The sequence below is a fragment of the Microcebus murinus genome, chromosome 16, assembly GCF_040939455.1.
Source record: "Microcebus murinus isolate Inina chromosome 16, M.murinus_Inina_mat1.0, whole genome shotgun sequence".
NCBI lineage: Eukaryota > Metazoa > Chordata > Mammalia > Primates > Cheirogaleidae > Microcebus > Microcebus murinus.
This window is the reverse complement of record NC_134119.1, coordinates 1,855,240-1,881,922: the sequence shown is the minus strand read 5'-3', so window position 1 is coordinate 1,881,922 and position 26,683 is coordinate 1,855,240. Positions and strand designations below refer to the sequence as shown.

Sequence of the window (26,683 nt, the reverse complement as noted above, 5' to 3'; positions counted from 1 at the left end):
AGGGACCGTGACCTTGTCTGGCATGCTGTGCCTGAACGTCGTAGGAATGAATGCACAGCGACGCCGCTCCTATGGAGCAGGAAACTAATTCTCACTAAAACGTTAACGGCTGATATAGGTTGGTTGTGTCATTCCCCTGGAAGTAGTTGCTTTTCACAGATAACGCCTGAAACGGCATTGCCTTAAGGATCTTCTCACAAGGATCTTAAGGGTCTTCTCTGGAACTAAGGTTGCAGATGGTTCGGTTTGGCAGCCGCTGGCATTTATGCTCAAATGCTGGGCATTCGGGGTGAGGGAGCCGGGGCCTCTGCAGCAGGGCGCCGCCGTGCCCGGGCTGCAGGGGGTGTTCTCTGAGAGCCGCGGGGCTCGGGAAAGGGCGGCCACGGCAGGGGACGGCAGCCCTCTTACCGTTCCATGCAAGTATCTTATCGCCGGCTACGCACAGGGTGAGCGCGGCGGCGTGGCAGAGCCTGTGGTCGGCTTCTTAAGAAAAGCGGAGCAGAGGGCACCGTCGGTTGGCGGGAAGTGGGCACGGCACCCCGGGTGCTCGCCGCGACGCCCACGGTGGCGGGTGGCGAGGGAGGCGGTGGCTCCTCCTTCTCCCTCCCCGCAGAGGGCACACGTTGATGGTTCTCTCTGCCCGGCACCTTCCACCTCTCGACGTCTGTCGAAGTGCTGGGAGACAGATGATCGCGTCTGTGTCCGCGGCGTGCGAGAGTTCCCATCGGCGGGACGGGCGGGACCATCTGCGAGTTTTAGCGGAGGGTTTGCCGCCAGCCGCGAGCCCCAGACTTGGGAGCAACAGCTGAGTGGCATGTTGCTCGGCTGTCCCGGGGCTGCCGGGGGCGGAAGGGGCTGGGGGTGCAGAGGCCACAGCAGATGGACCCAGAACGGATCCAGGGGCTCAGAGGCTGTGTTCCCCCACACACACACCCCAGACTAATGACAACCAAGTCGGAACTTTCCAGAAACACCGGCGGGTAGAAGTCCCTCTGCTGCCGGCTGGCTGTGTGTCTTCTGGCGAGTTAACTCACCTCTCTGGGCCTAGTGTCCCGCAGAAGTTGCAGGGGATGAGCTCTCAGGACTCCCAGTCGTGAGACACGGCCATGAGGGCTCAGCCTCCATGGAAGGTTCCAGGGGACGAACTGCAGCGTGGGGAATCTGCTTGCACGCCTGGCCCTCCCTCTGCGGGCAGCTCCCGAGTCCCCCGTCCTGTGGCAGAGCCCCTCCCCGGGAGGCCCCAGGTGTGCAGCGAGGCCCCGCTCCGTTGGCTAAATGGCAGTTTGTGACTACAGCAACGCAGAGCGGTGAGCAGGGGCTTTATCCGTGGGCTCCGCAGCCCCCGGGCGCTTGGCTGCAAAGGGGTGTCCTCGAGCGGCCGGCACCCTGGGGAGGAGGCGGCAGAGCCACATCCATCCGGTGGGACTTGCCGGCCGCACAGGCTTGGTGAGCGGCTGCCGTTCCCGGCTGAGGGGACCAGACGCTCATCCATTCACTCAACAGACACCTGCTGAGCACGGTCTGCAGGCAGCACTGTGCCAGGGTGCGGGGGGCGTGCCGTCCCGGGAGGGGCCGCCAGGGAGGGCGCGTAAGACTCCTGCCACGGCTCCAATGAGTCCCCACGAACCCAGAGGCCTGAACAGCGAAATTTTTTACCTTAAGTTTCTCAAGTCTCTTGGCCAGTCGGGTGTCCTGGGGCCGGGTCCTCCTGCAGGCTGCAGGGCAGGGCCATCTCCCGCCGTTCCCAGCCTCTCAGGCCAGCTGAGCTCGCCCTTCCTCCCTCCGCAGAGCCAGCGGCGCAGGGTCCGCCTGACCGTGAGCCTCCCGCCTCCTCCCAGACCCGGCGACTGCCCTGGCCCCCGGTGGTCAGGAGCGTCTCCCATCTCGGGATCCTTAATCTAACCCAACCCGCCAGTCTCTCGTCATGCGAGCGCCACAGTCAGAGGCTGGGACTCGGACACCTGGGGGGCCGTTGTCCTGCCCACCCCAGGGGGCAGCGCTGTGTGATCCGCCTGGCCCAGGGCCGAGCCGTAGCGCTCAGGAAGGACGGGTGGCAGAGGAAGCTGTCTGGGAAGCAGTATTCCCCCTGCAAAGGGAGGGGCCCTGGGGTCATGGGGACGGTCAGTGCAAATGTCCTGGGGCTGCCGTGCCGGGCTGGGGAGACAGTCGTCAAGGCAGGGCTAGTGGGGGTCAGGAGGGTCTTCCATGTGGGTGACAGGGCTGGGGGCCGGGCCGGGCAAGCTGAGTCCAGACCTGGACCCAACCCCAGGCAATGGCGCCCTGCAGGCCTGGGGCCCCGGCGTGGGTCTGCCGTGGAGCCCAGGAGGCTGTGGGCTCCAAGGGGGGCTGCCTGGCCGAGGCTCGGGGAGAGCAAGTGGATGGAGAGGTTTGGGTGGGGGTCAGGGAGAGGGTGCTGGGAAGGTCACCAGGCCCTGGCGGGGAAACGGCGATGACCCAGTGCAGGTGCTGAGCCTCCGTCCCCGAGGGGGGTCCCAGGACGCTCGGGGGAGCCTGCTCACCCCTGCAGAAGGAAGGGCAGCCCCGACGGCTCCTCCCTCCTCCCTGCCCCTCCCCTCCCCCTGCCCCTCCCCTCCCCCAGCTGCCCCCTGCTCTCCAGCTTGAAGCCTGGATCACATGTGGCTTTCGGGGAGCACAGTCCTGCAGGAAGACCCCGGCCCTGTGGGAGCACCTGCTCCCAGGGACCCGCCCTAACCACAGGGCAGCGACCAAGTGGCCTGAGGGCCGCAGGCGCCGGGTGAGCTGGCCGGGAAGCCAAGGGGCAGCTGCACTCGCAGCCCTCCCCCGTCCGGCCCGCCCTGGGCGCTGGTTCAGAGCCAGGCCCGTGCCCTGCGGCCATCTGGCCCCCGGGCAGCCCAGGGAAGCGACCCGCTTAGCCGCGGCTGCCTGGGGTGGCCAGGACCCCTCGCTGACGGGCCGGAGGTCATTGTTGTTTGGTGCTAACGTGCGGATGGAAGCAAACAGCAGACCCTCCCGAGGCCCCTGGGGCCGGCCTGCGACTGGGGGTGTGGCGACTGAGGGCGGAAGGGCGGGAGCTCTCGGAAGCGGGCGGGCGGCCAGCGCTGGCCCCGTTTTCTCGTCCTGACATTTCAGAAGAGCTTTATCCCTCCTCTCTCTGGGCAGATGCGCAAACATGCAAAAATCAGTAAGTAAGGATGGTTCTTCCCTGCGTCTGCACATCCCGGCGGAAGGGCTGCACGCGTGCCCCGACACGAGAGTGGGGTCCCCTCACTCCCAGACCTCCCTCGGGGAGTGCCGTGGGGGTCCCCGGGGCAGACCCGTCTTCTCTGGGCTCCTGAAGCAACGTGGTGACAGTGGCCAGTGGGCAGTAGGAAGGTTTTCGGGGATCAAAGCCTCCCCCAGAAAGGGACAGTCTGTGGCTTCCCCCCAGTGTGTGGAGCTCGGACCAGAGGCCGAGGACTGCCCTGTGCCGTCCTGCCATGTCCCCATCCTGCTGTGTCACTCTGAGCCTCAGTTTCCCTGTGTGAGCACTCAGGGCCTCCACGGGCCACGGCAACCCCTGCCTTCCATCCTGCCGCAAGTCAGACGCGGCCCCGGCACCGCCATGCTCCGGTGGAAGCCGCCAGCCGCTGTCCCAGAGACGCCCTCTCTCCAGCGAGGCCGGGGCGGGGCTGTTCGGACGTGGGTCCCCCCCGGGACGCGGCCATCAGGCTCCTCTCTGCATGAGTCACTCGCAAACGTTGGCCTTGGTCCTCGTTCTGTGGCTTTGACAGAACGCCTGAGCCTGGGTGCTGTATCAGCATAAAGGAAGTTTGTTGGGCTCCTGGTCCCGGAGGCTGGGGCGTCCCAGGGCCTTGGCGCTGCGTCAGCCTGGCGCGGGCGCCCCGTGGGGACAGCCCAGAGCAGGGGAGTGGAGGGGACTTGCTGTCGTAGCAAAGCCACCCCCAGAAGAGCAGCCCACCCCCACAAAAGCGACGGTGACCCATCCATGAGGACACAGCCCGGATCGATCCGGTCGTGGGGTCGTGAGGGTGCAGGGATTAAGCTTCCAACACTGGAACTTTGGGGGAACGCATTCAAACTGTAGCACCTTTCAACCCACCCCTGGGAAAGCTCAAACCCACCCTTCCTGGAAGGTGCTGCCAAGCCACTTTTAAGTCCCACAGAAGGAGGAGCAAAATCTGCTCACTCTGACCCCTGTTGGGAATGGTGCCCCGGGCGGTGTCACCCCAAGTCCTGGGCCTGCAGCGTGGCCCACGGCCAAGCCCTGGCTCAGCTCACGGGGCACAAGTGCTGCCGGGGTTACCCGCGCCAGCTGAACAAGCATCCAGCAGCACGAGTGGCCACAAGTGATGGAACCTCGTGTGCAGAAGGACCCTCCCTGGCCGCACCTGTGCCAACAGGAAGTGCTGGCAAAGGCAGATGATCGGAACGGGACCAAGCTCCTTCCCGCTCTCTGCAGCCAAGTGGCTTTGCATCTGAAAGCAACATGTAATTGTGATCTTCAATGGGTTCTAATCAGAGATTTTTTTTTTTAGCCTTGGCAATTTTTGCTCATTACTAATACAGAGAAAGATGCAACCCGCTGTTCGGTGCCTGAATATAAAAGAACATTTCTGCGCGGTGCAGCCCTGTTGCAAAATCTTCCGCAGTGCAAGTCAGCCGCCACGGAGGCCTGTGAGGTTTCTGTTCCTTCTTTCAAAAACACAAGCTGTTTTCCCCCAGAAGAGCATGTGATGTAGGAAAACATTAGTGATATTGCAAAACGGTTGCATGAAATAACTGTGGAAATATTTCACTAACTCCATTAACCTCGCTCAGCTCCTCTTCCCCTCCCAACCCAGAGAGAGACGATTCCTGGGAGCCTGTATCTCGTTCTCTGCCGCTTTAGATCACAAAAGCCTTTAGAGTTAGGGGTGCGAAATGCAGGGAGCTGTGTTGACACTGTGCTCACCTGCGGGGCTGCCCTACCCAGCCCCCCAGGAGAGAAACACTGGGCGTGGAGGGACGTCCAAGTGTCCCCCTTAATACCGTGTGACAAGAAGACCCCCTCGCCTCCCACGAAGGTGGGGTCCTTTTGTTCTTTCCGTCTGAGGAGTGGATAATTCCTGGGACTTTCTGTTTCGCTGTAGTTGTTCTTTGACTTAAGACACGCCTGGCAGCCCTGGCTGGCGAGATAAAGACAGGCCGGCGGGAAGCGCCCCGTGCTTTTGCCAGACGCAGAAAAGGTGATAAGGCCTCACACCCGTTCAGTGCGGAGTTTAAACAGGCAGCGACCACGTGGCGTCCGTCCACGGGGGCGCAGCGTCTTCCGGCCTGCGGGATCCTTGCCGTTCGCGGCGGAGGGCGGTCCGAGGAGGGTGGGAGGACGCCCAGGGTCTTGGGCAGCGTCACCTGAGGGTGTCCACAGGCTCCTGCCTTCAGGTGGGGGCGTGTCCTCGAGAGCCCCGGGTTTGGGGGACACCTGGTGCTGAGAGTGTGAGGGAGAATTTTTCCACTCCCTTCCCAGTAGGAGCGTGACTGCGTGCAGCTAAAGAGTGACCTTTGACCAGATTTCAATCTTGTGCATAGCTGCAAAACAGCGCGGCTTTGCAACTACGGAGTGACACGTGACCAGACCTCGAGCTTGCGCAGGCTTTGCAAACATTTGCTGCTGTGACCTATAAGAGCCACCAGGCTTAGACCCCGTTTTGCTCAGATTTTGGAGGCGAGACCGCTCTGAGCCCGCCGGCGTAACAAAAGCCGGTTCTGCAGTGCTCCCGTGTGGCTCTCGGTGTGTTTCCCGGTCGGTTTGCGGCAGCAAGAGGGGCTGGAGTCTCCTCCCCGCCTGGTGGTGGAGACGCAGCCGCGCCCAGCGCCGGCTCCGGGGACCCCTCCTCCTGGGCCGGGGGCTCTGCTCCTGGTCCCGCCCACCAGGAAACGGGCAGCCGTTGACTCGCCGTGTCCACCTCCATGTCCGCCAGGGACGCGGGGCGCAGGGTGCCGTCCCTACACCGCCGCCCTTTGTGGTGTTCCGGGTACTTGTTTGCTTTTCTCCCCGATGTGACTTATGATCCGTGCGCAAACTCACGCTGCTTTTTATCTGCTTGAATGTCTGGAGGAGGCTCGGAACGCCGGCCCCGTTCTGGCATGTTCTGGCGTGTTCTGGCGTGCTCTCACGTGCTCCCTCACTGAATCACACAGTCAGCCCATGAGGTCACTTCATCTGACACGGGAAGGTCACCGTCAGCTGAGCGTGTCCCTCGGGGCTGTGACGCCATGAATCCCGCTCTGCAGGCCGCGGGCGCACGCCTGGTGGCATTGGGGTGCCGAGCCCGGCAGGGTCGTGTTCGGAGGGTCAGCAAGGCTTCCAAGGTCACGCCACTCGCCCCCAGCTCCCAGCTCTCCCGAGGCGGCCAGCCACCCTCGCCCCGGCCAGCAGGTGCTGACCACGGTCGGGGTGGGATGAGTGCCCCCTCCACGCCTTTCCCTGAGAGAGGCCTTTGCCTTCTGAGGAAAGCCCAGAACCTTCTTTCACTGTCCTCCCAGGCGCATGCGAGTTTGGGTGGGGGGCGGGGAGGGGGGCTGGACGGCTGGACACGGAGGACAGACCCAGAGCTCTCTGCCCGCAGCCCTGCCGGCTCCCAGTGTCTAAATCGTCAGAAAAAAATCCTTTCTGGTTCATTGACCTTTCTGCAAATTATAATTTACACCCAGGAGTAAAATGTCATATAATTTTTATACATTCGACTGAGTTTTTTCACTGTTATCTTTTAAAAAATGATTCTTTATCAAGATTTCATGCTGCAATTGTCCAGGGACAATGACCTGGGGAGGAACACGTCATTTGCAGGCTGTGCCGCCCACGGTGTCTCCCCTGGGGGCCGTGCCGGTGTCCGGGGACCGCCGCTCATGGTAGGGGGGGTTGGTGAGGCTCCGGGGTTGGCCAGGGAGCTCAGGAGGCAAGTACCGATCCCCTCCAAACCCACTCCTTTAACTGGCCGCAAATGAAGCCACCACAGTGGAGACTGGAGGGGCAGGAACCTCCGGGACCAGCCTTCCGCGGGGCCGCCCTTCCCTGGCGGTGGGAGGTCTGCAGCCAACGGTCCCGACTGCCCGTGCAGAGGAGCGGGGTCACCAGGGAACTGGGCCGGGCCCTCCCTGCTTCAGGACGGAAAAGGCAGGAGCATTCCAACCCCCACCTCCGGGACCTTTCACTGTGACGCATGAGAACGAACAGCTGGGCGTGCAGAGACTCAGGAAGCTTTTCCGGAAAAACCAGGTGCGCCCCCGGCGGACAGGAAGCTGCAGATCGTTTTGGAGGCACCCTAGAATTGTTTCTAAAGATGCACCACGTGGCTTGGGGGTTTGTCTTTGTCGCTACCGTTTTATGTATTGTAGGAAGAAGCCGTAGTTCGAAGCTGTCGCGGTACCTCTAAATGCCGTAGAAGGTCTGTTAACGAACAACAAACACAGACGCCCCCCCAACCGGGGTGGCGGTCACGCCAGCTGGAGGAATCGCCGCTGCGGCTGAACACGTTAACACGGCCCTGACCCGGAGCCCGCTGGTCTTTCTTCCAGACCACGGTGGGATCTCACGTCCCCACACCCCTGCAGCCGTGGCTTGCTTTGGCCAGAGAAATGGGAGCAAAGGCTGGGGCGTCCTTCCGAGGACGAGCCTTGAAAGCCGCAGCCGGAGTCCCTGCGGCCTGCGTCATGCCTGGGCAGTCCTGGAAGCAGAGACTAAGCCCCGCAACGATCCCGCAGTGCACCGCCCCCTGGCTGGTCCACGGCGCACACAGCGCATGAGCCGGGAATCCGGCTCTGTCGTTCAAAGGGATAAGATCCGGGGGGCCGTTTGTTACTCCTACCCAGCCTTCCGCTGACGGATACACCTGAGCTGGCAACAGCGTATTTCTTCCAAGGACATAGAAAGTCCTTGTTAAGTTACACAGCACCTCCGTGCGGATTCTCAGACCCAGTAACGTGCCCTGAGCTTTTCCCAGAAGAGAGGGTAGTGTGGTAGTTGTCACGTTCATAAAGCCACATGTTCCTGCCCTTCCCCCAGCACTGGCCCCGGCCCACGTTCCTTGGGATGTTCTTGGGACAGTAGCGTTGTGCCCCACAAAGAGGCCACTGCTTCCTTCCTCCGGCTCGCCAGGAATCTGCATGAGGAGCCGCCAAAGAGTCTCAGCCCTGCTCCCTGGGGGTGCCCCGGGGGAGGTGGAACCATGTTTTCCTTCTGCGCTGGGGCCACCGCCCGCGTCCTCGCCATCCTTACCGAGCACTTCTAGGTGGGAGTCTGGTCGTGTCTCCAGGTCCTGATTGGAATCTAAAAGGTGGGAGACGCCTGTCTGGGCTGAGCTCCGCAGGTGTCTGGGTGGCCCTGGCTCCCCGGAGAAGTCCTCCGTGACGTCCCCACAGGGCCTCGTGGAGCCCCAGGTCCACCCAGATTGAACTGGGCGCTTGGTCTCGGGGGATCCCGCCTCCCCGAGGGTGCACTCGCCCGGTGGGGCTGGCGCCTGCCCTGCCCAGTCCCTGTCCAGGCTCCGAGTCCACCGGGAACCCTCCCGATCCCGAGCGCCGCTCGCCCCCCGGGCTGTGCAGCAGAGCCGCCACGCGGGTCTAGTTCTATCTGTCTGAGCAGTGCCCGCGGGGGTGCTGCCCGCCCTGCAGGGGGAACGGGCACCAGGGACGCCAAAGCACCCACCCTTGGCTCACGGCCACCTGCTCACCTCGAGGGGTCCCCAGGCTTCTCCGAGCTGCCTGCGGAGACCCAGGGAGAGGTTGCCTGGGCGGGTCGGTTCCATTTAGAGAGGCAAGAAAGTATGTTTGCATTTCCTGCGTTGCTTCTTGTTTACTTTGGAGAAATGGCTGGCAGCCGACCCGAGCGTGTTTGCAGAGGGATCCGGGCTGGGAAAGCTCAGGTTCCGTCTGGATTCAGCCCCAGCAAGCGGCAGCTGAGGGCCAGACACGTGCCAGCCGCCAGCGCCCCCCACTCCCACCTCCGCCCTGCTCCCCGCCAGGGGTCCAGAATCCACCCCTCCTCCACGCGGCTCTGAGCAGCCGTTCCCTCCCCCACGTGCCAGCATGGCTGTGTGACCCGCGAAGAAGAGTGTCCCCGTCCCAGAGTGACAAGCGCGTGTGGCTCTGCGTCTGGTGGCCCCAGAGGGGAGCCAGAGCGGCGGGCGCAGTGCTGTGGGCGCTGCAGAGATCAGAGCCCCGGGACTCTGAAACGTGTGGCTCAGAGGAGTGGGGGGCAGGCGGGGCTCCCCGGCTCAGGGGCTCCTGCTGCACTCCTGTGTTTGGGATTCTGAACCGCGGTGGCCCTGCCCAAACGCAGAGCCTTCCTGCCGCGGGAGGCAGGGGCCGTGCAGCACAGGGACGCCTCCCACTGTCCCCTGGGCCATGCCAGCAGGTGCCCAGCGCCCCACCCTGCGGACACACGTGCTTGGGCCAGGTGGGGGGTCCTGCCCCCAGGCCCACTGCCCGGTGCCCCCTCTAGCGCTGGCTTCGGGGGCCGCACCTGCCACCCCCGAGGGAGGCTGCAGCCACGTGTGTGTTCAGACAATGAGACCTAATTTCTCCCGGGATCCTTCTGTCTCTTGTCAAGTTTGTTTAAAGCTAATGGAAATGATTAGTGGGGCAGGTGCAGCCGTAGGTGCCGGGCCCCCGGCGGTCCCCGAGCTGGCTGAGGCCAGCAGGGGCTCCCTCCCCCCGACACAGATTCCCTGCGTGGCAGCGGCAGGAGCTTGTGACCGTGGGTCCCTGCGTTTCCACGTGGGATTTCCTGCCCCACATGTTCGGTCGCGGCCCTGGAGCCTGGTGTCGGCAGAGCGCGCGGCTGCTCCTGGCAGCGCAGGCTTTGGACCGCCCCAGGAAACTCCCGGAAGCAGCTTCGGCTCCCCCTGCCCCCGACTGAGGGCGCAGACAGACCCCAGACCACATCCGGGAGCGCAGAGCGGAGAGAGCCGGGTTAACTATGCTCTGGGCAGCACCATGAGGGCATCTCCTCTGCCTACGGGCACATGTGCTGTGTGCTGACACTTGCACATGCGTGTGCACCTGTTCCTGTGTCCTCCTGAAATGCGTTTAACCTTGTGGAAATACACACAGACTCCAAAAGTAAGAAAGGATGAAAGAGGAGGGAAGTGGGTTGAGGAGGAATCAAAGATGGAAATTAGAGTGGAATGTGCAGAGGTTGGTAAAGGTCTCAGCATTGTTAGAAACCGGCCACGGCATTGCCTCTGAGCTTCCCAGTAGCCCAAGCGAAGAGGGAAACCACATTCAGGCAATCTGCAAAGAACGACAAGTGGGCTCCTGGGAAGAGCCCCCGTCCTGAGACCTCACACCCTTCTCCCTGGGTGTGCCCCTGCACACTCACGCACCAAGCCCATAGCACGGCCGAGCGTTGGTAACGTTGTAGGGGCGCTTTTGTGTTGAGCAATGTGAACCCACATTTCACAGAGTTTCCAAAGGTGGTGTTCATTTACTCAGCACTGATATTTCATGAATGCCCCTGCTATCTCAGAAGAACACACTATGTTGATCTTTTCTTACCAAAGAGGAGCCCTCCCCGGTGGGGCGTGGGGGCAGGCGTTGTCCTGCAGTCCCTCCTGCTCCTGGAGAGCTGGTCTCCCCGACACGGCAGGTGCCCCGACTGCCACCCCGACTTCCAGGCTGTCTCCAGTGGGGCGTCAGTCAGGCCACTTGCTCAGCCTCGTCCTGACCTTCCTGCCACAGACCGGGCCCTCCTCGGCCCAGTGACAATCCCGCTTTCTTGATGCGTCCTCACGAGTCTGTGGACTCAGAACCGCAACCGCGACGGGGAAACCACCCCCCTCGGGCACAGCTTTTGAAACAGGAGCATTGGACGGAGCGGGTCACTCGAGTTAAGGTTATGTGTGGAAACCAGAAGTCGAGATTGCACCTGGTCACCAAGCCCCACGGCATCCTTGTAACTGGGTGGGTCCGTGCCACACTCGGACCAGAAAACTCCGTGAGGTCTCCTGAGCACCCCACGCGGGGAGGAGCCCCCGTTGCGTCCCCTCGTTCCTCCAGACTGTGCCACAGGTGGCTTTGGAGGGGCTGGCTTTAGTTTCGTGGTCTCTCCCCCAGGGGACACCTGTCACCTGCACAGTCCTTGGTTCTCATGTCCGTGACCCCCGCTGCCCCCGCCCAGGCAGCTTGCGTGCCGGCAACCGGTTCTCCCTGCAGCGGCGTCCGTGCTTGCCTAAGATGTCACCGAAGCCGCCCGCGTGTTTCTTAAGAAAATACAGTGACGTCACATGAAGACAGGATTAGACCCTCCTGCCGCTGTCCCGTCCCATTAGTTTTATTAGAAATTTGCTCTCGGCGAACAAAGGCGCTTATCTGTGTGTCTCCTGCTAATCTCCCGGCAGTCACGGAGCCGTCACCTCTATCTTTTGTCGGTGACAGTCGGGTGTCACAGATGACTGAGCCACTCCGTTTGCCGCTGATTTTAATTTGTTTACCACTGGGACAGACCGTATGAAAGTAGTCTAGGAATTTTTTGTCGCTTGGGAAAAAATGTGATCATTCCGTCCCTGGAGCAGGGAGGGTCTCCACGGAGACACGGCTGACCCGCACCCCCCCACCCCCCACCCCCGGTCAGGGGACCCCCCCCCACGCCGCTGGTTCTCTCCAGCCAGACGGGAGTGGCCGGCGTCACCGCATTTGAAAACGTCCTTGCGTTAAAGCCACCAGTGGGAGGCGCCGGTGCGGGGACGGCGTCTGAGGGGAAGGGCTTGAGACCAGGGAGCTCGCTCGCTGTTCCTTATTTGGGGGCAGCGACAATAAAAGGTGAACCCCAGGGAGAACACTTCGTCAGACGTAGCCGCGAGTAGCTTTCTCTCGTGGCCTAAACAGTAATTAGGCCACATAAGCTGTGACAGTGGAATTGCTTAGGAAGCCAGTCCGCCCCCCGTAATTGCCGAGACACCCGCGTTTTCACAAATACCAGGTGACGGGATCCGTCCTTTCATCAGCATGGTGTGACGCCACTGCCGGCGCTTCGCAGGTTACCGCGGCATCCGGTGACAGTCGCAAGAGCGCGCGGATAAAAACGCGCTGATGTGGCCCCAGTGAACACGCTTGCCCGAGAGGGGGCTCGCCGCAGCGGAGTTCACAGCGGCCGCGGCGCCGGGCCACCGGAAGGGGCTGCGGTGCTGTCGCCCGGCCAGTGTTCTGGAGGCAGCGCAGCGTGCGGGGCCGGCGCTGTCCCCGCACGGTCCGCCTTCCGCCCCCGTTAGTGGGGGGTGCAAGAGTGTGCGTGGCTGGCCAGGCCTGCCCTCCCACGCACCGGCCCCGGCCCCCCTGCCCCGGCCCCCCTGCCCCAGGCCCCCCTGCCCCGGCCCCCCTGCCCAGGCCCACCTGCCCCAGGCCCCCTGCCCCAGCCCCCCTGCCCTGGGTCCACCTGCCCCGGCCCCCCTGCCCCAGGCCCCCTGCCCAGACTCCCCTGCCCCGGCCCCCCTGCCCCAGGCCCCCTGCCCCGGCCCCCCTGCCCCAGCCCCCCTTGCCCAGACTCCCCTGCCCCAGCCCCCCTGCCCAGACTCCCTTGCCCCGGCCCCCCTGCCCCAGGCCCCCTGCCCCAGCCCCCCTGCCCAGACTCCCCTGCCCCGGCCCCCCTGCCAAGACTCCCTAGCCCTGGCCCCACTGCCCCGGCCTCCCTGCCCAGACTCCCCTGCCCCAGCCACACTGCCCAGACTCCCCTGCCCTGGCCCCACTGCCCCGGCCCCACTGCCCCAGGCCCCCCTGCCCAGACTCCTCTGCCCTGGGCCCCCCTGCCCAGGCCCCCCTGCCCAGACTCCCCTGCCCAGGCCCCTCTGCCCCGGCCCCCCTGTCCCGGCCCACCTCACTGAGTAAGAGAAAGGCCCAGAATCACGGCAGACTAGGGTTCTGCTGCCGGAACCCACCTGCCACGGGGACGGTCCCTACATGCCAGCTCTCTCTGTCCCTCCCGCACTAACCCTTCTTGGGAACATGGATCCATCAGGGGCTGCAAAGCCCACGCCGGCAGGCAGAAGGTTTGCGTGTGGCAAGAATGGGAGAAACGAGGGAACATTCTTTTTTTTTTTTTTTTTACTCAGAGAGAAACATTTAATAGGGACTCACAAACAGAAACCATGTCATGAGTGGCGGTGAGATGGGGGATTCCTGCACCTGCCACCCAGAAAGTGTATTTCATGTAGCAAACTGTTCTGGTAGAACATGTGTCATGTCTCAGACCCTCCTGTGAAATTTGTGACCAGTGGGGAATTTAAGCATGTTCATGAGGGGTCGAGGGAACATTCTTTACGCAGAGAATCCCTCGTGACCCCGACAATCTCCGGTGAATTCAGAGGTAGCAGCCAGGGGGGAGGGACGCGTCTGCAGAAGCCCAGGGCGGCTGAGCCCTAGGTGCGGTGGGGTGCGGCCTGGCTGGCTGCCCTCCTGTTTGAGGCCTCTATGAATTCCCGGGGGTCGAGAAGACACCCCACACCTGGGAAGGCCGCGCGGTGCGCGACCTCCCCGGGCTGCTGCTCGCCGAGCCCAGAGCGGTCCTGCGCGGTCGCGGTGGTGCCCTGGGCCGGTCCTGACTGCCCCCCCTTCCTCTTGCAGTCGAGTTCAGCAGCTGTCTGGGGACCAAGGGCACACAGTACGAGACCAACAGCGTGGACTTCAAAGTCGGGGCGGACGGGACGGTCTTCGCCGCCCGGGAGCTGCGGGTCCCCTCCGAGCAGGTGGCGTTCACGGTGACCGCATGGGACCGCCAGACGGCAGAGAGATGGGACGCTGTGGTGCGGCTGCTGGTGGCCCGGACCTCGTCCCCGCACCCCGGACACAAGGTGAGGTGTGCCTGCGCGGGTGGGCAGGTCCGCGCCTGAGGCGTGACGTCCGCCCTCCTCCCGAAGGCGCCGGCAGAACGTCTGCCCTGGGGAGGGCGGGCCCCACCCCGGACAAGCTGGCCAGAGCAGGACGGGCGTCCCAGGCCACCCGTGCTCCCTCCTGAGGCCGGGCGGCGTCTCCGAGGGCAGACAGCCCCTCGCTCAGGCTAAGGCTCTGTGCCGCCATCCTGGGGCTCCTCCTCCTTGTGTGACGGCCCCACACGTCTCCCTGTCAGACGGGCGCTGCAAGTCTGCAGCCTCTCCTGCCACCACGGGGAGGGATGAGGAGCAAGACGGAGGCCACGTGGTCAGAGCGGGGCAGCCCCAGGTGGCCAGTGCAGGACTGATTCAGAGGGGAGGGAAGGAGAGAGAGAGAGAAGGAAGGAAGGAGGGAAGGAAGGAAGGAGAGAAGGAGGGAGGGAAGGAAGGATGGAGGGGAGGTGGGAGGGAGGGGAGGAGGGAAGGAAGGAGGGAGGGGAGATGGGAGGGAAGGAAGGAGGGAGGGGAGGTAGGAGGGAGGGGAGGTGGGAGGGAGGGGAGGAGGGAAGGAAGGAGGGAGGGGAGGAGAGAAGGAAGGAGGGAGGGGAGGAGGGGAGGAGCGAAGGAAGGAAGGAGAGAAGGAGGAAGAGAAGGAAGGAGGGAGGGAGGCAGGGAGGAAGGAAGGAAAGAAGGAGGGAGGGAAGGAAGGAGTAAGGAAAGAAGGAGGGAAGGAGGGAGGAAAGAAGGAGGGAAGGAAAGAAAGGAGGGAGGGAAGGAAGGAAGCAAGGAAGGAGGGAGGAAAGAAGGAAGGAGAGAAGGAGGGAGAGAAGCAAGGAAGGAGGGAGGGGAGGAGGGGAGGAGTGAAGGAAGGAAAGAGAGAAGGAGGAAGAGAAGGAAGGAGGGAGGGAGGGAGGAGCAAGAGCTTCACACAGACATAAAAGTCAGTGCAACCCAACCTCCCAGCCGCCCCCCCCCCCGACTTCCTTGCAGCCCGCCTGCCGTCCTGCCTGGGTGGGCGGGAGGGGCGGCCTGGCACCCCCCACCCCTGTATATTCCAGCCATCCAGGGCCAGACCCCCAGCAACCGTGTTCACCCCCCCAGTCCTGAACGTCAGGGTTCCCGTGCATGGCGGGGAGCAGAGGAGCGACTGCTCACCCACTGCCTGTCCCGTGTCCCTGTGTCCCCGTGCTGTGGCAGCCGTGTCCTGGTGGCCGAGGGCAGGGCACAAGGCAAAGGAGAGCTCTGTGCAGGGCGGCCGGGACAGCCTTCCTTCCTGGTGCCCCCGCGGGAGAGGGCCGGCGAGGGGAGGGTTAGCAAAGCTGAGCACGTTCCCTCGGGCAGGTCTGCCCAGAGCCTCCCCTGCTCTGGGGGCCTCTGGGTGGGAGAAGGGCTGCGAGTTTCCCCAAACCTGTTTGACCAAGGAACTTTTCTTCATGGCACAACTTGCAAGATGGTTGTGCCAAGGAACCCGCTCTGGGGAACAGGGGCCTGTGTTTTGTCTCTTACGGTGGAGGTGGTTTGTGTTGGGAAAGAGAAAGTGGTGACGAGTGGACCCCACCAGGAAGGGAGGTCTTGAGTGTCACCCAGCATGTTAAACCAGGTGTCAAAACACGCCTCGAGGGCAAACCCGTGAACCTCACCCTGTGGATACTGAAGACTCTGAGACTTCACTCCTTCCCACATCATTATTGCCAGTCATGCCCTGGTGAGCAAGGCAGGCCCGGGGGCGGCCAGGAAGCAGCTCTGGGGACCCTGTCCCTCCCGTGTGGGGGCCTTCCCTCCAAGGGCTGTGCCCCAGGGCTGGGGGGTCCCTGTCCACGTGACTGCCAAGCCCTCCCTGCACTCCTGATTGCAGCCCGGAAGCTTGCCCCTTGGGAGCGGAGAGCAGAGCTCCTTGGAGCCTGTGGAGGCCCCAGATAAAGGCACTAATTGAAAACGTAATGACACCTTTTGTTAGGCGTGTTAATGAAGCAATTTCTGATGCCATTAATCCCTGATCCTCCGTGGAAGGTGCAGGCGCCAGCCGTGATTGCAATTAGACAGTCCCCGGGGGAGTGTGCGCGCCCGGCCCCACGTCCAGGCGGGGCCCAGGCAGTAGAGCAGGGACACGCATCCACACCCAGGCTCAGAGCACCCTGGGGAGCCGGTTGGGGGTCACCGTGGGGCCACACCCCTGCGTCCGTGAGACGTGACCGGTACAGGCAGTGGCAGGCAGGGTCTCTGCAGCCCACAAGGCCCGGTCCCCCTCTGTCCCGTTTCATGCCAGCGGGTCCCCTCCTGCCCCAGTGCTGTCACCCCGTCCGACCCCCACACATCCTGGGAGTGGGCGCTGTCACCGTCCTCGTGCCGTGGACAGGGCCACTGAGCCGTGCGACTGTAAGCCCCGTGCTGCCTGGGAGAACGGCGTTTGGGGAAGGAGCAACCATAGCTTTCTAGGGATGGCTGCGCCGGGCCCCGCAGAGGAGCTGGCCGGCCCCGCCGTGGGCTCAATCGAGTCCTCTCCAGCTGCCCAGCCCGGTGTTGGGGACAATTCACACTACCCACATCCTGTCCTGAGGTCGCCGAGAGTATCCTGTGAGGTCATGTCGGGCAAGGAGGTGACAATAGCAGCTCTCATTGCTGGCATTGACCTGGTGCCAGCAGGGCACAGCCCGTGCCTGCCGCAGCCGCTGGGCCCTGCCAGGCTGGCAGGGGTGGGGGGAGGTGGCAGGGCGGGAGGGTCCGTCTGGGACTGAGAAGACCAACTCGCTGGGGGACACTCGGTCACTCCGTTGATGGGCCCTTACAGGGACTGACACCAACTTTCAAATCATGTCACTTTCTGTAAATGGACTGAGGTGATACCAGCTTGCAAATGTGAGCCTCCTCCAGTGTAAGAGGTCACACCAGGCCTCGAGTTCTGTCGTCTTTTACATACAGTGCCCAGCACTCGGCCTCGTGACGGGCACCTGCGGGGGAGGAGAGAAGACGGTGTAAGTAAAAGGCAGGAGAAACAGCAGATGATAAGGAAAGATTCACAGAGGCTCCGGGTGAGGGAGTTATCAAACATAGATCTCATAATAACTGTGCTTACTGTGTTTAAGCAAACTATAAGATTTTGAGAGAGAAGCAGAAGATATGAAAAAGAATTAACTGGGCGATTCAGAACTAGAATATATAGCACAGTTAAGAGCGCAGAGGATGGCTATGTCTGCAGATGAGTCACAGCTGAAGAGAGAGTCAGTGAGACAGAGGATAGCACGGGAACATTCGTGCTCTGCAGCAGAGAGATGGGCAGGAGGAAACTACAGGAGGACGGGCCGGAGATTTGGAGCAGTAAGAAGGTGTAGCGTGCACGTTTGGAGTATGAGGGGAGAGGGAAAACGGAGCAGAAGCAACATCTGGAAACGTAGTGGCAGGAAATACCCCAACTGACAGCAGGCATCTGGGAGTGGACTCAGGAAGCCCCATGAACTCCACGCAGGGAAAATATAAGGAAAACGGTGCTTGAGTGCTTCGTGGGAAAATAGGAAAACCCAAAGACAAGAAATGTTGAAAGTCAGGAGAAACGACAGAGCTTGCAGCCCGAGGGAGCAAAACGCGGCGCAGAGCCGGCTTCCCGGGCTCCGTGGAGACGACAGGACCGCGCAGCGATCCCGCCAAAGCGCCAGCGAAAGTGGAATTCCGTTAGCAGCAACGCCGTCCTTCCGGAAGTAAAATAAAGACGTTTTCAAGCAAACGAAAGCTGAAAGAGTCCGTCTCTGGGCGTGTTCTTCAGACAAAACCAAGCCGGGCGGAGGTGAAAGTGACTCGGAGGAAAGAGGCTGGGACAGGCCGGGAAGGCGGGACAGGTGGACGCGTGACGAGAGCCAGGCCTCACGGGAGGTGGCGCGGGCGGCTCCGTCACGGCAGGAGCTGCACAAACTTTGGGAAAAGGTAAATGGAGTCAAGGAGACTCGAGCTGCTTGCATTGTGCTGGAAGATGATGAAAAAACCCAAATTAACATCATGCTTTGGTGAGACAGAGATGCCTGTTATAAGGCCTTTGAGAAATCACTGAAAGTCATAAAAATGTAAGCGTTTTAAGATAACAGATAAAAAAAAAAGCACACTGATAAAATTATCGATCCAAAACATGCAAGAAAAGAGGAATGGAAGGGAAGGGCTTGTATATATTTCTCTTTCTGTAGAATGACAGAAATGCAAACGTACCAGTGAAGTGAAAATGCATTAATATTAACTGTTGTAAGTAAAAGCAAACGTATTGACAGATTGGAAAGCTCCAGCTCTGTGTGGCTTGTAAAAGACACATCTAAACAGCGTGAGGAGAGGTTGAAAGTAAAATGACGGGGAAAGTCCCACGCAGGCAGAGCCAGAAGAGAGGGGTGGGCGTCCGCAATGTCAGATCCAGAGGGGGCGGCGGCTGCCGTGATGACAGCCAGGCCAGCCCACAGGACGCCAGAAGACTCCTAAATTTGTGTGCACTTAATATCAATAATACGACTTCAAAACATTTATGCCAAAGTTGAGAGAAACAAACAAACATGCCAACCATGGTAAATTTTAGCAGGTATTTCTCAGCAAATAACAGAGCAAGCAGACAAAACGTTGGTAAGAAAACAGGTTAGAAGCACACGGTTAGCAGGTCTGACCTCGCTGAGGCACATCATATAAACACACTGCTCAGGACAGGGCACTTCCAGGTGTACACAGAACATTTACAAAAATTAACCGAGTCTTAACATAGTTCGGAGGCTTAAGATCAAAGCATAGTTTGTTTTCTTACCTCCGAGTCATTAAGCTAGAAATCGATGACAACGAAAATAACTGGAAGCTCCCCAAAGATTTGGAGGTTAAGTAAAGGCCTTCGCAGTAGCCCTTGGGTAGAAAAAAAATCACAAGGAAAGTAGAGGAAATTCCGAGCTGAGGAATAAAGCTAGTTGGATGGAGCTCACATCTGCCCAGGTGCAGGTACTGGGGCCAAAATGCCGCACGGGAGGTGAAGAAGACAGAACGCGGTGGGCTGAGCATTCATCTCAAGAAATCAGAATAAAGCACAGCAGATGGAACCAAGAGTAGAAAGAAGGGAATTGACAAAAAAAGAAAAAGAGGAGAAAATAATGAAATACAAAATAATAGAAACGGCAAAGACGAAAGTTGGTCCTTTAAACTACCCATCTGATCAGATTGAGTAACAAAAAAGATAGAAGCAGCAACTAGTCTATATCAGGAATAAAAACAGGACACCATGGCCGATCTTGTAGACATTAGAAAGATCATTTGAGGACATTATATACGATATTTCTAAATATACATGAAATGGATAATAGTCTAGAAATATACAACTTACCAAAACTTAACACAAGGAAAAAAATCTGAACTGTTTGTTACAAACAAAATTAAAACCGAAATCCTTACCACAACGAAGTGCCCACGCCTGTTGGTTCTACTGGCAAGTTCTACCCAAGCTCTCAAGAGCAATGAAAACTAATCTCACACAAGCTTGTCCACAGAAGCAAACAAGAGGAATCTCTCCCTCAGAGTTTTCTTGCTCCAAATCCTGATACTGACCGTGTCCAACTCCTGACATGATCCATGTCCCAAACCAGCAAAGATTTTGCCTGAGATGTGCAAGGACCACGTCCAGAACCTGGCACGAGTTGTGTCCCAAACCAGCAAGACCCTGTCAATACAGACAAAAACCATGTCCAAAACCAGCAAGACCCTGTCCATACAGACAAAAACCGTGTCCAAAACCAGCAAGACCCTGTCCATACAGACAAAAACCATGTCCAAAACCAGCAAGTCCCTGTCCATACAGACAAAAACCATGTCCAAAACCAGCAAGTCCCTGTCCATACAGACAAAAACCGTGTCCAAAACCAGCAGGACCCTGTCCATACAGACAAAAACCGTGTCCAAAGCCAGCAAGATCTGCCCATACAGACAAAATCCATGTCCAAAACTAGCAAGAACCATGTTCAGAAGCATCAAGAACCTTGAAAGAACATGAAAGAGGATGATGATAGGCCAATTTTGCTCATGAATAGATGCAAACACACTAAGCAAAACATTAACAACCTTGAAATCCGGTATTGTTTACACAGGATGATAAATCACAGCCAGACTGGATTTGTTCCAAGAATGTCAAACTGCTTTAATCAACATAACAGGGAATGAAAGATAAAAATCATATGACCATCTGAATAGCAATGGTTAAAACTTAACCTCCCTTCAGGACAAAAATATACAGCAAATTAGGAATGCAGGGGACCCTTCTTAATCTCATAAAAGGTATCTACAAAAAAACCTACAGGGAAAATTCAATTTACTTTTCAAATACTCAAACCTCCCCTTAAGATCAGAAATATGACAAAGAAGCTGTGACATCACACACTGGAGGTACTAGCCAATGCAGTAAGGCAAGAAAAAGGAATCAGACCAAAAGAAAGCACTAATTATAGCTCATACGATTCTGAACGCAGAGGTTAACAAGGGTGCTGGCTCTGACACCACTACACTTCTGTACACCAGGAACAAACCGTTAGAAAATGGAGTCTGAACTAGATCCAATTACAACAGCGTTAAAAATGATCCTACAACTACGGATGAATCTAACATGCTCATCACCCAGGGAGCGCCTCGCCGCAGGTGAGCCCGTGAGACGCAGTCAGCCGAGGCCATCGGCCAGGTGGCCAGAAGACTACCAGAATGGCTACAATCGGAAAGACTTGTGTATAACACCAAACACTGGTGAGAATACAGAGCAAGTGGAATTTTCAGATGCCCTTGGTGGGCATGGACAGCAACACAGACGCCGCAGACAGCGGCTGGGCGTTTCGGCAAGGTCTGGCTTCGGCGCCCGCCCCGTGCACGTCTGTGCGCGGAGATGCCCAGAGCCGGCGCCAGGACGCCAGAGCGGCCACGTGCCGGAAACAGCCCAAACGCCCGTCGCCATGAGAACGAATGGATACGTGTGGCAGTTTCATAAGGGGGATGTTCTACAGCAGCGAAAGTGACAGGCTCCAGCTAGAGGCACCGAGAGGAGCCAGGGAAGCTGCAGGCAGTGCCCACCCTCTCCCCACACCGGCAGAAGGATGCAGCTGTGTGGCCACAGCCACGTGGGCAGCACCAAAGCGTGCGTCGCGGTGGGGTGGCGTGTCCCTTTGGGGGGCGGGGGAAGCCATGCTTGGGGCCAGAGCACGAGGGGTGAGGGAGCTCTTGTCCGGGACCCACTCCGGGATGGCTGTTCAGTGGTTCGTTCCCTTCTGTTCCGGGTGCTTTTTTGCATGTGGCTTATCAAGCACAATTTAAAACTTTTTTAAACAAATACACGCAGAAGGCTTCCTGGCTGGGTTTGGAGAAAGCAAGGAGTTCAGATGGGGACGCACGGTGGACAAGAGAGGTTGGTGGAAGGTTCTAGAGAAACGAACAGCCTCCTTCGAAGCAGCAGTGACATGGTGTTTAAGGTCCCTGGGACGCTTATCCACAGGAGCCTGGAAGCAAATTCCTCAAGGACGGTGGCAGGGACCCTAATTTCCCGGTTGTGTAAATTTCATCTCTCCTGCACCGAGGTTTCTCCAAGTGCGGCCTCCTCGTCCGTTATGTTAGCGACTCTCCTTGGACTTGGGTGAAACTGACAGCTTCGCAGTTAGATGGACCATAAAAACTTGGCAACTCCTCTCCTCCTCCTCCTCCTCTCCCCTCTTAGCAACCACGGGGACGCCGCTGTCTCTGGGTAACACAAGCAGTGCTAGAATTTGGAAGGACTTTTTTTTGGTGCAGTCTTGCAGGAAAGCTGATAGCAATTCAATTAGAAAATGCAAATGAGGTCACATATTTCCCACCGGGAGTGCTGAGCTGCCCCTGAGGAATCGGCAATATCCCAGCGCAGTAAATACTTGAGATAAAGGTTTGCCCGCGGTTGTCATCTGACTCGCGGCTGCAGCTCTCGAAAGTGGCAGCAGGACCTGTGGGTATAGTTTGCAAAAAGGAAAGTGTTGTTTATGAAACTAATACCGGGCCTTTTAGCACGCTCAGCACTCATGACCAGTAAACTGGCGGAGCAGAGCCCCACACCAGACTGGCCCGAGCCGCCCGGGTCTGTCCTCGGGGTTTCTGCCTCCCCAGGTGTTACGGGCTGAACCGTGTTCCCCAGAATTGGGGTGTTGAAGTCCTAACCTCAGACCGTGACCTTATTTGGGAACAGGCTGTGCAGTGTCATTAGGAGGGAGGCCATTAGGGCGGCCGAACCCGGTGTGGCTGGTGTCCTTACGGAGGGGGCGTTTGGACACAGACCTGCCCGGGGGGAGGACGCTGTGCGAGACAGAGGCAGAGATCGGGGTGATGCTGGCACAGGCCAGGGAGCACCCAGGATCGCTGGCAGCACCGGAAGCCAGGAGGTACTCACGTGCGCTTCTCCACGTCAAAACCCACGGCCAAGGCCAAGGTCACGACCACAGCCCCTCAGCTCCCCTCCAGGGGCCCCGAGACGGAGTTGCAGGGGTGATGGGCTGTCAGTGCGAGGTCTCAGAGGATGCCCGGCGCTCCCCATATGAACCGCAGCCCTCACATCTTAACGGCGTGCGGGGCAGGAGTGGGCGCCGCAGCTGGTCTCTGTGGATTTGGAGGTGCAGCTTCGCTTCCTGAGTCGTCTGCAGGGTCCAGGACCGGCCCTCCTGCGGGAGGCCAGTGCGTCTTCCGTGGGCTGCCCGCTGCACTGGCAAGGCGTGAGTCACAGAACTGGGAAGTTCAAACCTAGAGGATGTCTTCGTGCTGCAAGCGGCCTTGGACGAGGTCTGGGTCCGCTCTCCACTCTGCACAGAGAGCTGGCGCTGTCTGCAGCGGCCCCGGCAGGGACCTCAGGAGGTGTGCAGGGGCCGCCTAACGTGACCCCACGGGCACTGCAGTCAGGGAGGCTCCGGGCCGTGGGCCCTGCAGAGAGGAGCAAGCTGCGCGCTTCTGTGCGTTCTTTCACCCTGGAGCACGCCGCGGAATAGGAAATGAGTGGCCGGCACCCCTCTGAGGACTTGGAGTCCTGCGGTGGGAAGGGTCTGGAAGTCACTCCCTTCAATCACTGGGAGTAACGCTGTGTGGCAGCTCTAAGATGGGGGGATACATCTGAGGACATTGGGACACCCCCCCACCCCGCCATGCTCACCGCCTCATGGGGCAGGGGCGCCAGCACTTGGCTCCAGCCCGCCTTCTTGCACCCCCCCAACGCGGCCAGCAGGAAAGTGTGTGCAGAGGGTGGGGGGCCCGGCCCTGGGGCGGGGGTGGGGCAGAGGGCCAGGTGCTGCAGTGTCCCGGGGCCGAGGAGGCTGCACCTGGGCTGAGAGGAGCCTCGCCTGGCATGGGAGAAGCGGGGCCTGAACAACGCTGTGGGGGGCGCCCCAGACAGAGTAACAGCCAAGGCAGAGACCTGAGGTGGGCGGGAGCCAGGCAGCCTTACGTGATGCATGCTCTGCCTCGGGCCCTGGGCCCCACCGGCGCAGAGCAGGGCCGCACGTAACTCGGTACTTTCTGTGTGATCAACTCATTTGCACCCATCCTGACACGGTCAGGCTGTTGATAGGGGCTGGTGCGTGTGATCATGTGTTCCCACACGTGTGTTCATGTGTGCATGCATACACGTGTGTGCATGTGTTCCCACACATATGTATGAGTGTGTTTGTGCATGCACACATACATGTATAAAGTGTGCTGGCGTGCATGAGTGTGTTCGTGTGTGTGTGTGTGTGTGTTTGTGTACGTGTCGGGAGGCCTCTGGAGAGCCCCCCAGGCAGGGGGTGAGGGACCAAACTGCCCTCCTGCAGGTGTTTAGAGTGACCGTCAAGCTGGCTCCTCAGACCAACACGTTTGCGTTTCACTCCGAGGCCGCGGCTCCCACTGGTGTGTGGTTAAAAATGAAACCCTCAGTGTTTCTGCAGAAGGGTCCATGGAGACGATGACGGGGGCCATGGACATGATCTCTGATACCCCGCGAACAGTCCCAGCAGGGAGGGGCATCCCTGAGGCCAAAGGCCACTCCTGGGCACCTGGCATCACACGCTGGATGACGGTGACAGTCTGTGAAGCTGGACCTCTGCGGGCTCGGTGCTCAGCCAGGGCGTCCGGCGCTATCCGGATTCTCCTTGGTTGTCACGGCTGGTGGGCAGAGGCCGGGGGTGGCTCAGCACCCTCAGCACCAGGCCGGCCCCAGCCTCAGTCGGAGGAACCTGGTCCCCAGCCGTCTTCGAAACCCTCGCTGGGACCGGGGTCCCTGGCATGCTGGGGGCAGGACGCTGCGCAGCCTGGCAGGTGGCCGAGGCCTCACACCTGTGACTTATCTGGCTCTGTTTCTTCCAGAACAGTCTGAGGTCTCTTTCCCCTGCTTCTCCGGCGGGACAGGAATACTTACCGTCACCCTTACGCAGGCCGACGTCTGTCCCGAGGTCCCTTGTCGGCCACAGCCGTGTCTCGGAGTCTGCAGTTTCGGAGAGACCAGGCTGAAGCCGCGGGCGGCGGCTTTCAGATCTTCGTCCAGAGAAGCGAGTTTGCGATGCTCATCGGGGACAGCACGAACCCCCCACCGGATCGTGGCGACCACCAGAGGCTGCCCGAAGAGCTCCAGCTACACTACTTCCCCGGGTCCCCGAACACTTTCAGACGTCACATCCCGAGGCACCTGCCCGGCACCCAGGAGCGGCGGGCGATGGCGCCCGGGCCCACAACCTGGCGGGGTCCCCTGCTCTGTGCCCACCGGCAGGGCCGAGTCCCAGCCCGCCCCCGGTGACCACAGCAGGACCCTGGGCAAGTGGTCGAACTCCCCCAGCTGGGAAACAGGACACTCTGGCTCCCCCGCCGCCCGGGCCTGAGTGACGGGAGGGCCGCCGCGGCGTGCAGCCGGCGCCATGCGTGGGGGTGTCGGAGCGAAGCCGTCCCCTCCTGGCGGACAGAATGGAGAAACGGCCGCCGCACTGCTCAGGAAAGCTTTCTTCATGTCATTTCTACGGATTGTCCAACACGGTCTCCCCTTCTTGCAGGAAGTCGGGAGTAAGAACCGCCTCGGTGCTCGGGGGGCAAAGACGGCACACCCGTCCCCAGTGGTGTCACCAACGTAGGAAAAACCCACTGAGTGCCGTTTCAGAGCCACACGCGTGCACGTGTGCATTGAGAATGCCTCCACGTCCTCTCTGTTAACGGACGTGGGTGTCGTCCTGTTGTTTTATTTCGTGTTTGTTAAATACCGTCTCACTTTGTCCTTCCTTCGCTACCATGGAAACCTGCTGGAAGGCCACAGACAACACCCCAGTGGAATATTTTAAGTGTACGTGCTCTCGGGGAGGAAAAGTGCACCCTTTTTCCAAGGTGCGTTGAAAGGGAAGCAGCAGGAACACGGTGCATGTCAGCGCCCCTTCCTAGAGCCGCCTAATTACCCTGCGTGCAGATCAGCACCGGGCCTGACACTTGGGCCAACCTTTCTCCCTCTGCTGAAGCAGGTCTCACCCGAAGCGCTAAGGAAGCGAGGAGAACCAGGCGGAATCGGAACGGAGGAGAGCGGAAAGTGACACTGCACCGGGAGGACACGCCGCACCCCCTTGCTCCCCGCCCGGCCGCGCTGGTCCCCGAGACAGAAACGGGCCCGGCCCCCCGTTCCGTCCGGCCGCAGCCTCCTGTGCCTTCCGTGGTCTTGGAGCCCCGACCCTAAGACGTGGTGGCTGGCGTCTGTGCGGCTGAGAGTGGCCCCTTACCCGAACGTGGGCGCCTCCACGCACGCTCGGCAGCGCGCTGAGATGGCGTCAGCGGGTCTGCCCGTCACGGCCCCGTGAGAAGGCGAGGGCGCCCCCCGGGAGCCAGAGGCTGGAGGACGTCACAGGCCGCTGGGCCGGGAGGACGGAGCTGGGGCCGGGCGGCTGGGACTGCTCAGCACATTGAGGGGCGAGGCTGCTTCATCCTCGGATGGCAAACAGGAGATGCTTCCGCCTCGCTGGGGCTCCGGGACTTGCACGGGGCCTCAGAGCTGCCAGAACCTTCCATCCCCAGAGCTCCGTGAAGGGCAGGCACAGGTAAAACCCTCGGGAAGCCCATGGCTCCGCCGCGCAGATGCTCCATGAAGAAGGGCCACGCTGGGGCTGGGCGGGGGACGTCGAGACGCTCGGCCTGTGTGGCCAGTGGCCCTGCAGGCGTCAGCGCGGCCCCGCGGAGCAGGTGCGCCAGCGGGCGGGGTCTGCCTCGTGCGCAGCCCCCGGGGGCACCTCCGACATCTGCTCTGAGCCCACCGGGTTCTACGCAGTTGCAGGGCGCCTTAGAAGAACACAGCATCCGCACGGGAGACACACCTTGCCCTTGGCGGTCCCACGCGGCAAGGCCCGCCAGCACCCAGCGCGTAAAGAAAGCTCTACCCTGAGCTCGGTTCTCCTGTGATAGCCGGCTTTTTCACTCACCCCAAAACCAGTCTTAAATGTACCCCCCGTTCACCCAGGTTTCTACTCCTGGAGACGTTTGCCGCCGCCGTCTTTATCTTCCCAGCGGAGGAAGACGTGGCCTTCCCGCCGCGTGGCCTGCGGCCGTGCAGGGAGAGGACAGAAGCCCCAGCCCGGGCGGTGGCAGGTGCTTCCTTCTCTCCCTCAGTGGTCTCGCTCCCTCGCACCCTGCCCGCGGGGGTGCGGGGAGAGCCAGTAAAGTCAGGGACGTGAAAAAGCTCAATTCCGTCTGCTCCCCCAGCCGTCCCTTGACACCGGGCTGAGCACTTGGCTCGTTATCGGCTCTTGCAAAGCAGACCTGCAGGCCCCTGCACGGAAACCGAATGTCTGGGCATTCCAGGTTCACGGGCTGCGCTGCCAGACAGAGACACGAGGTTGCACAGGACCCCCAGAAAGCCACTAGTCCAGGTACAGGAA

At 60.4% G+C, this 26,683-nt stretch overlaps 1 protein-coding gene across 1 annotated transcript in view; it reads left to right on the top strand.

Annotated features, from left to right (window-relative positions):
• The window catches only part of CDH4 (cadherin 4), a 410,136-nt gene that overhangs the window by 275,857 nt on the left and 107,596 nt on the right, over positions 1-26,683 (top strand). Inside the window, exon 3 of the mRNA XM_020281742.2 lies at positions 13,579-13,805. Coding sequence (XP_020137331.2) covers positions 13,579-13,805 — 227 coding nt within the window. The remainder of the gene's footprint in view (positions 1-13,578; positions 13,806-26,683) is intronic.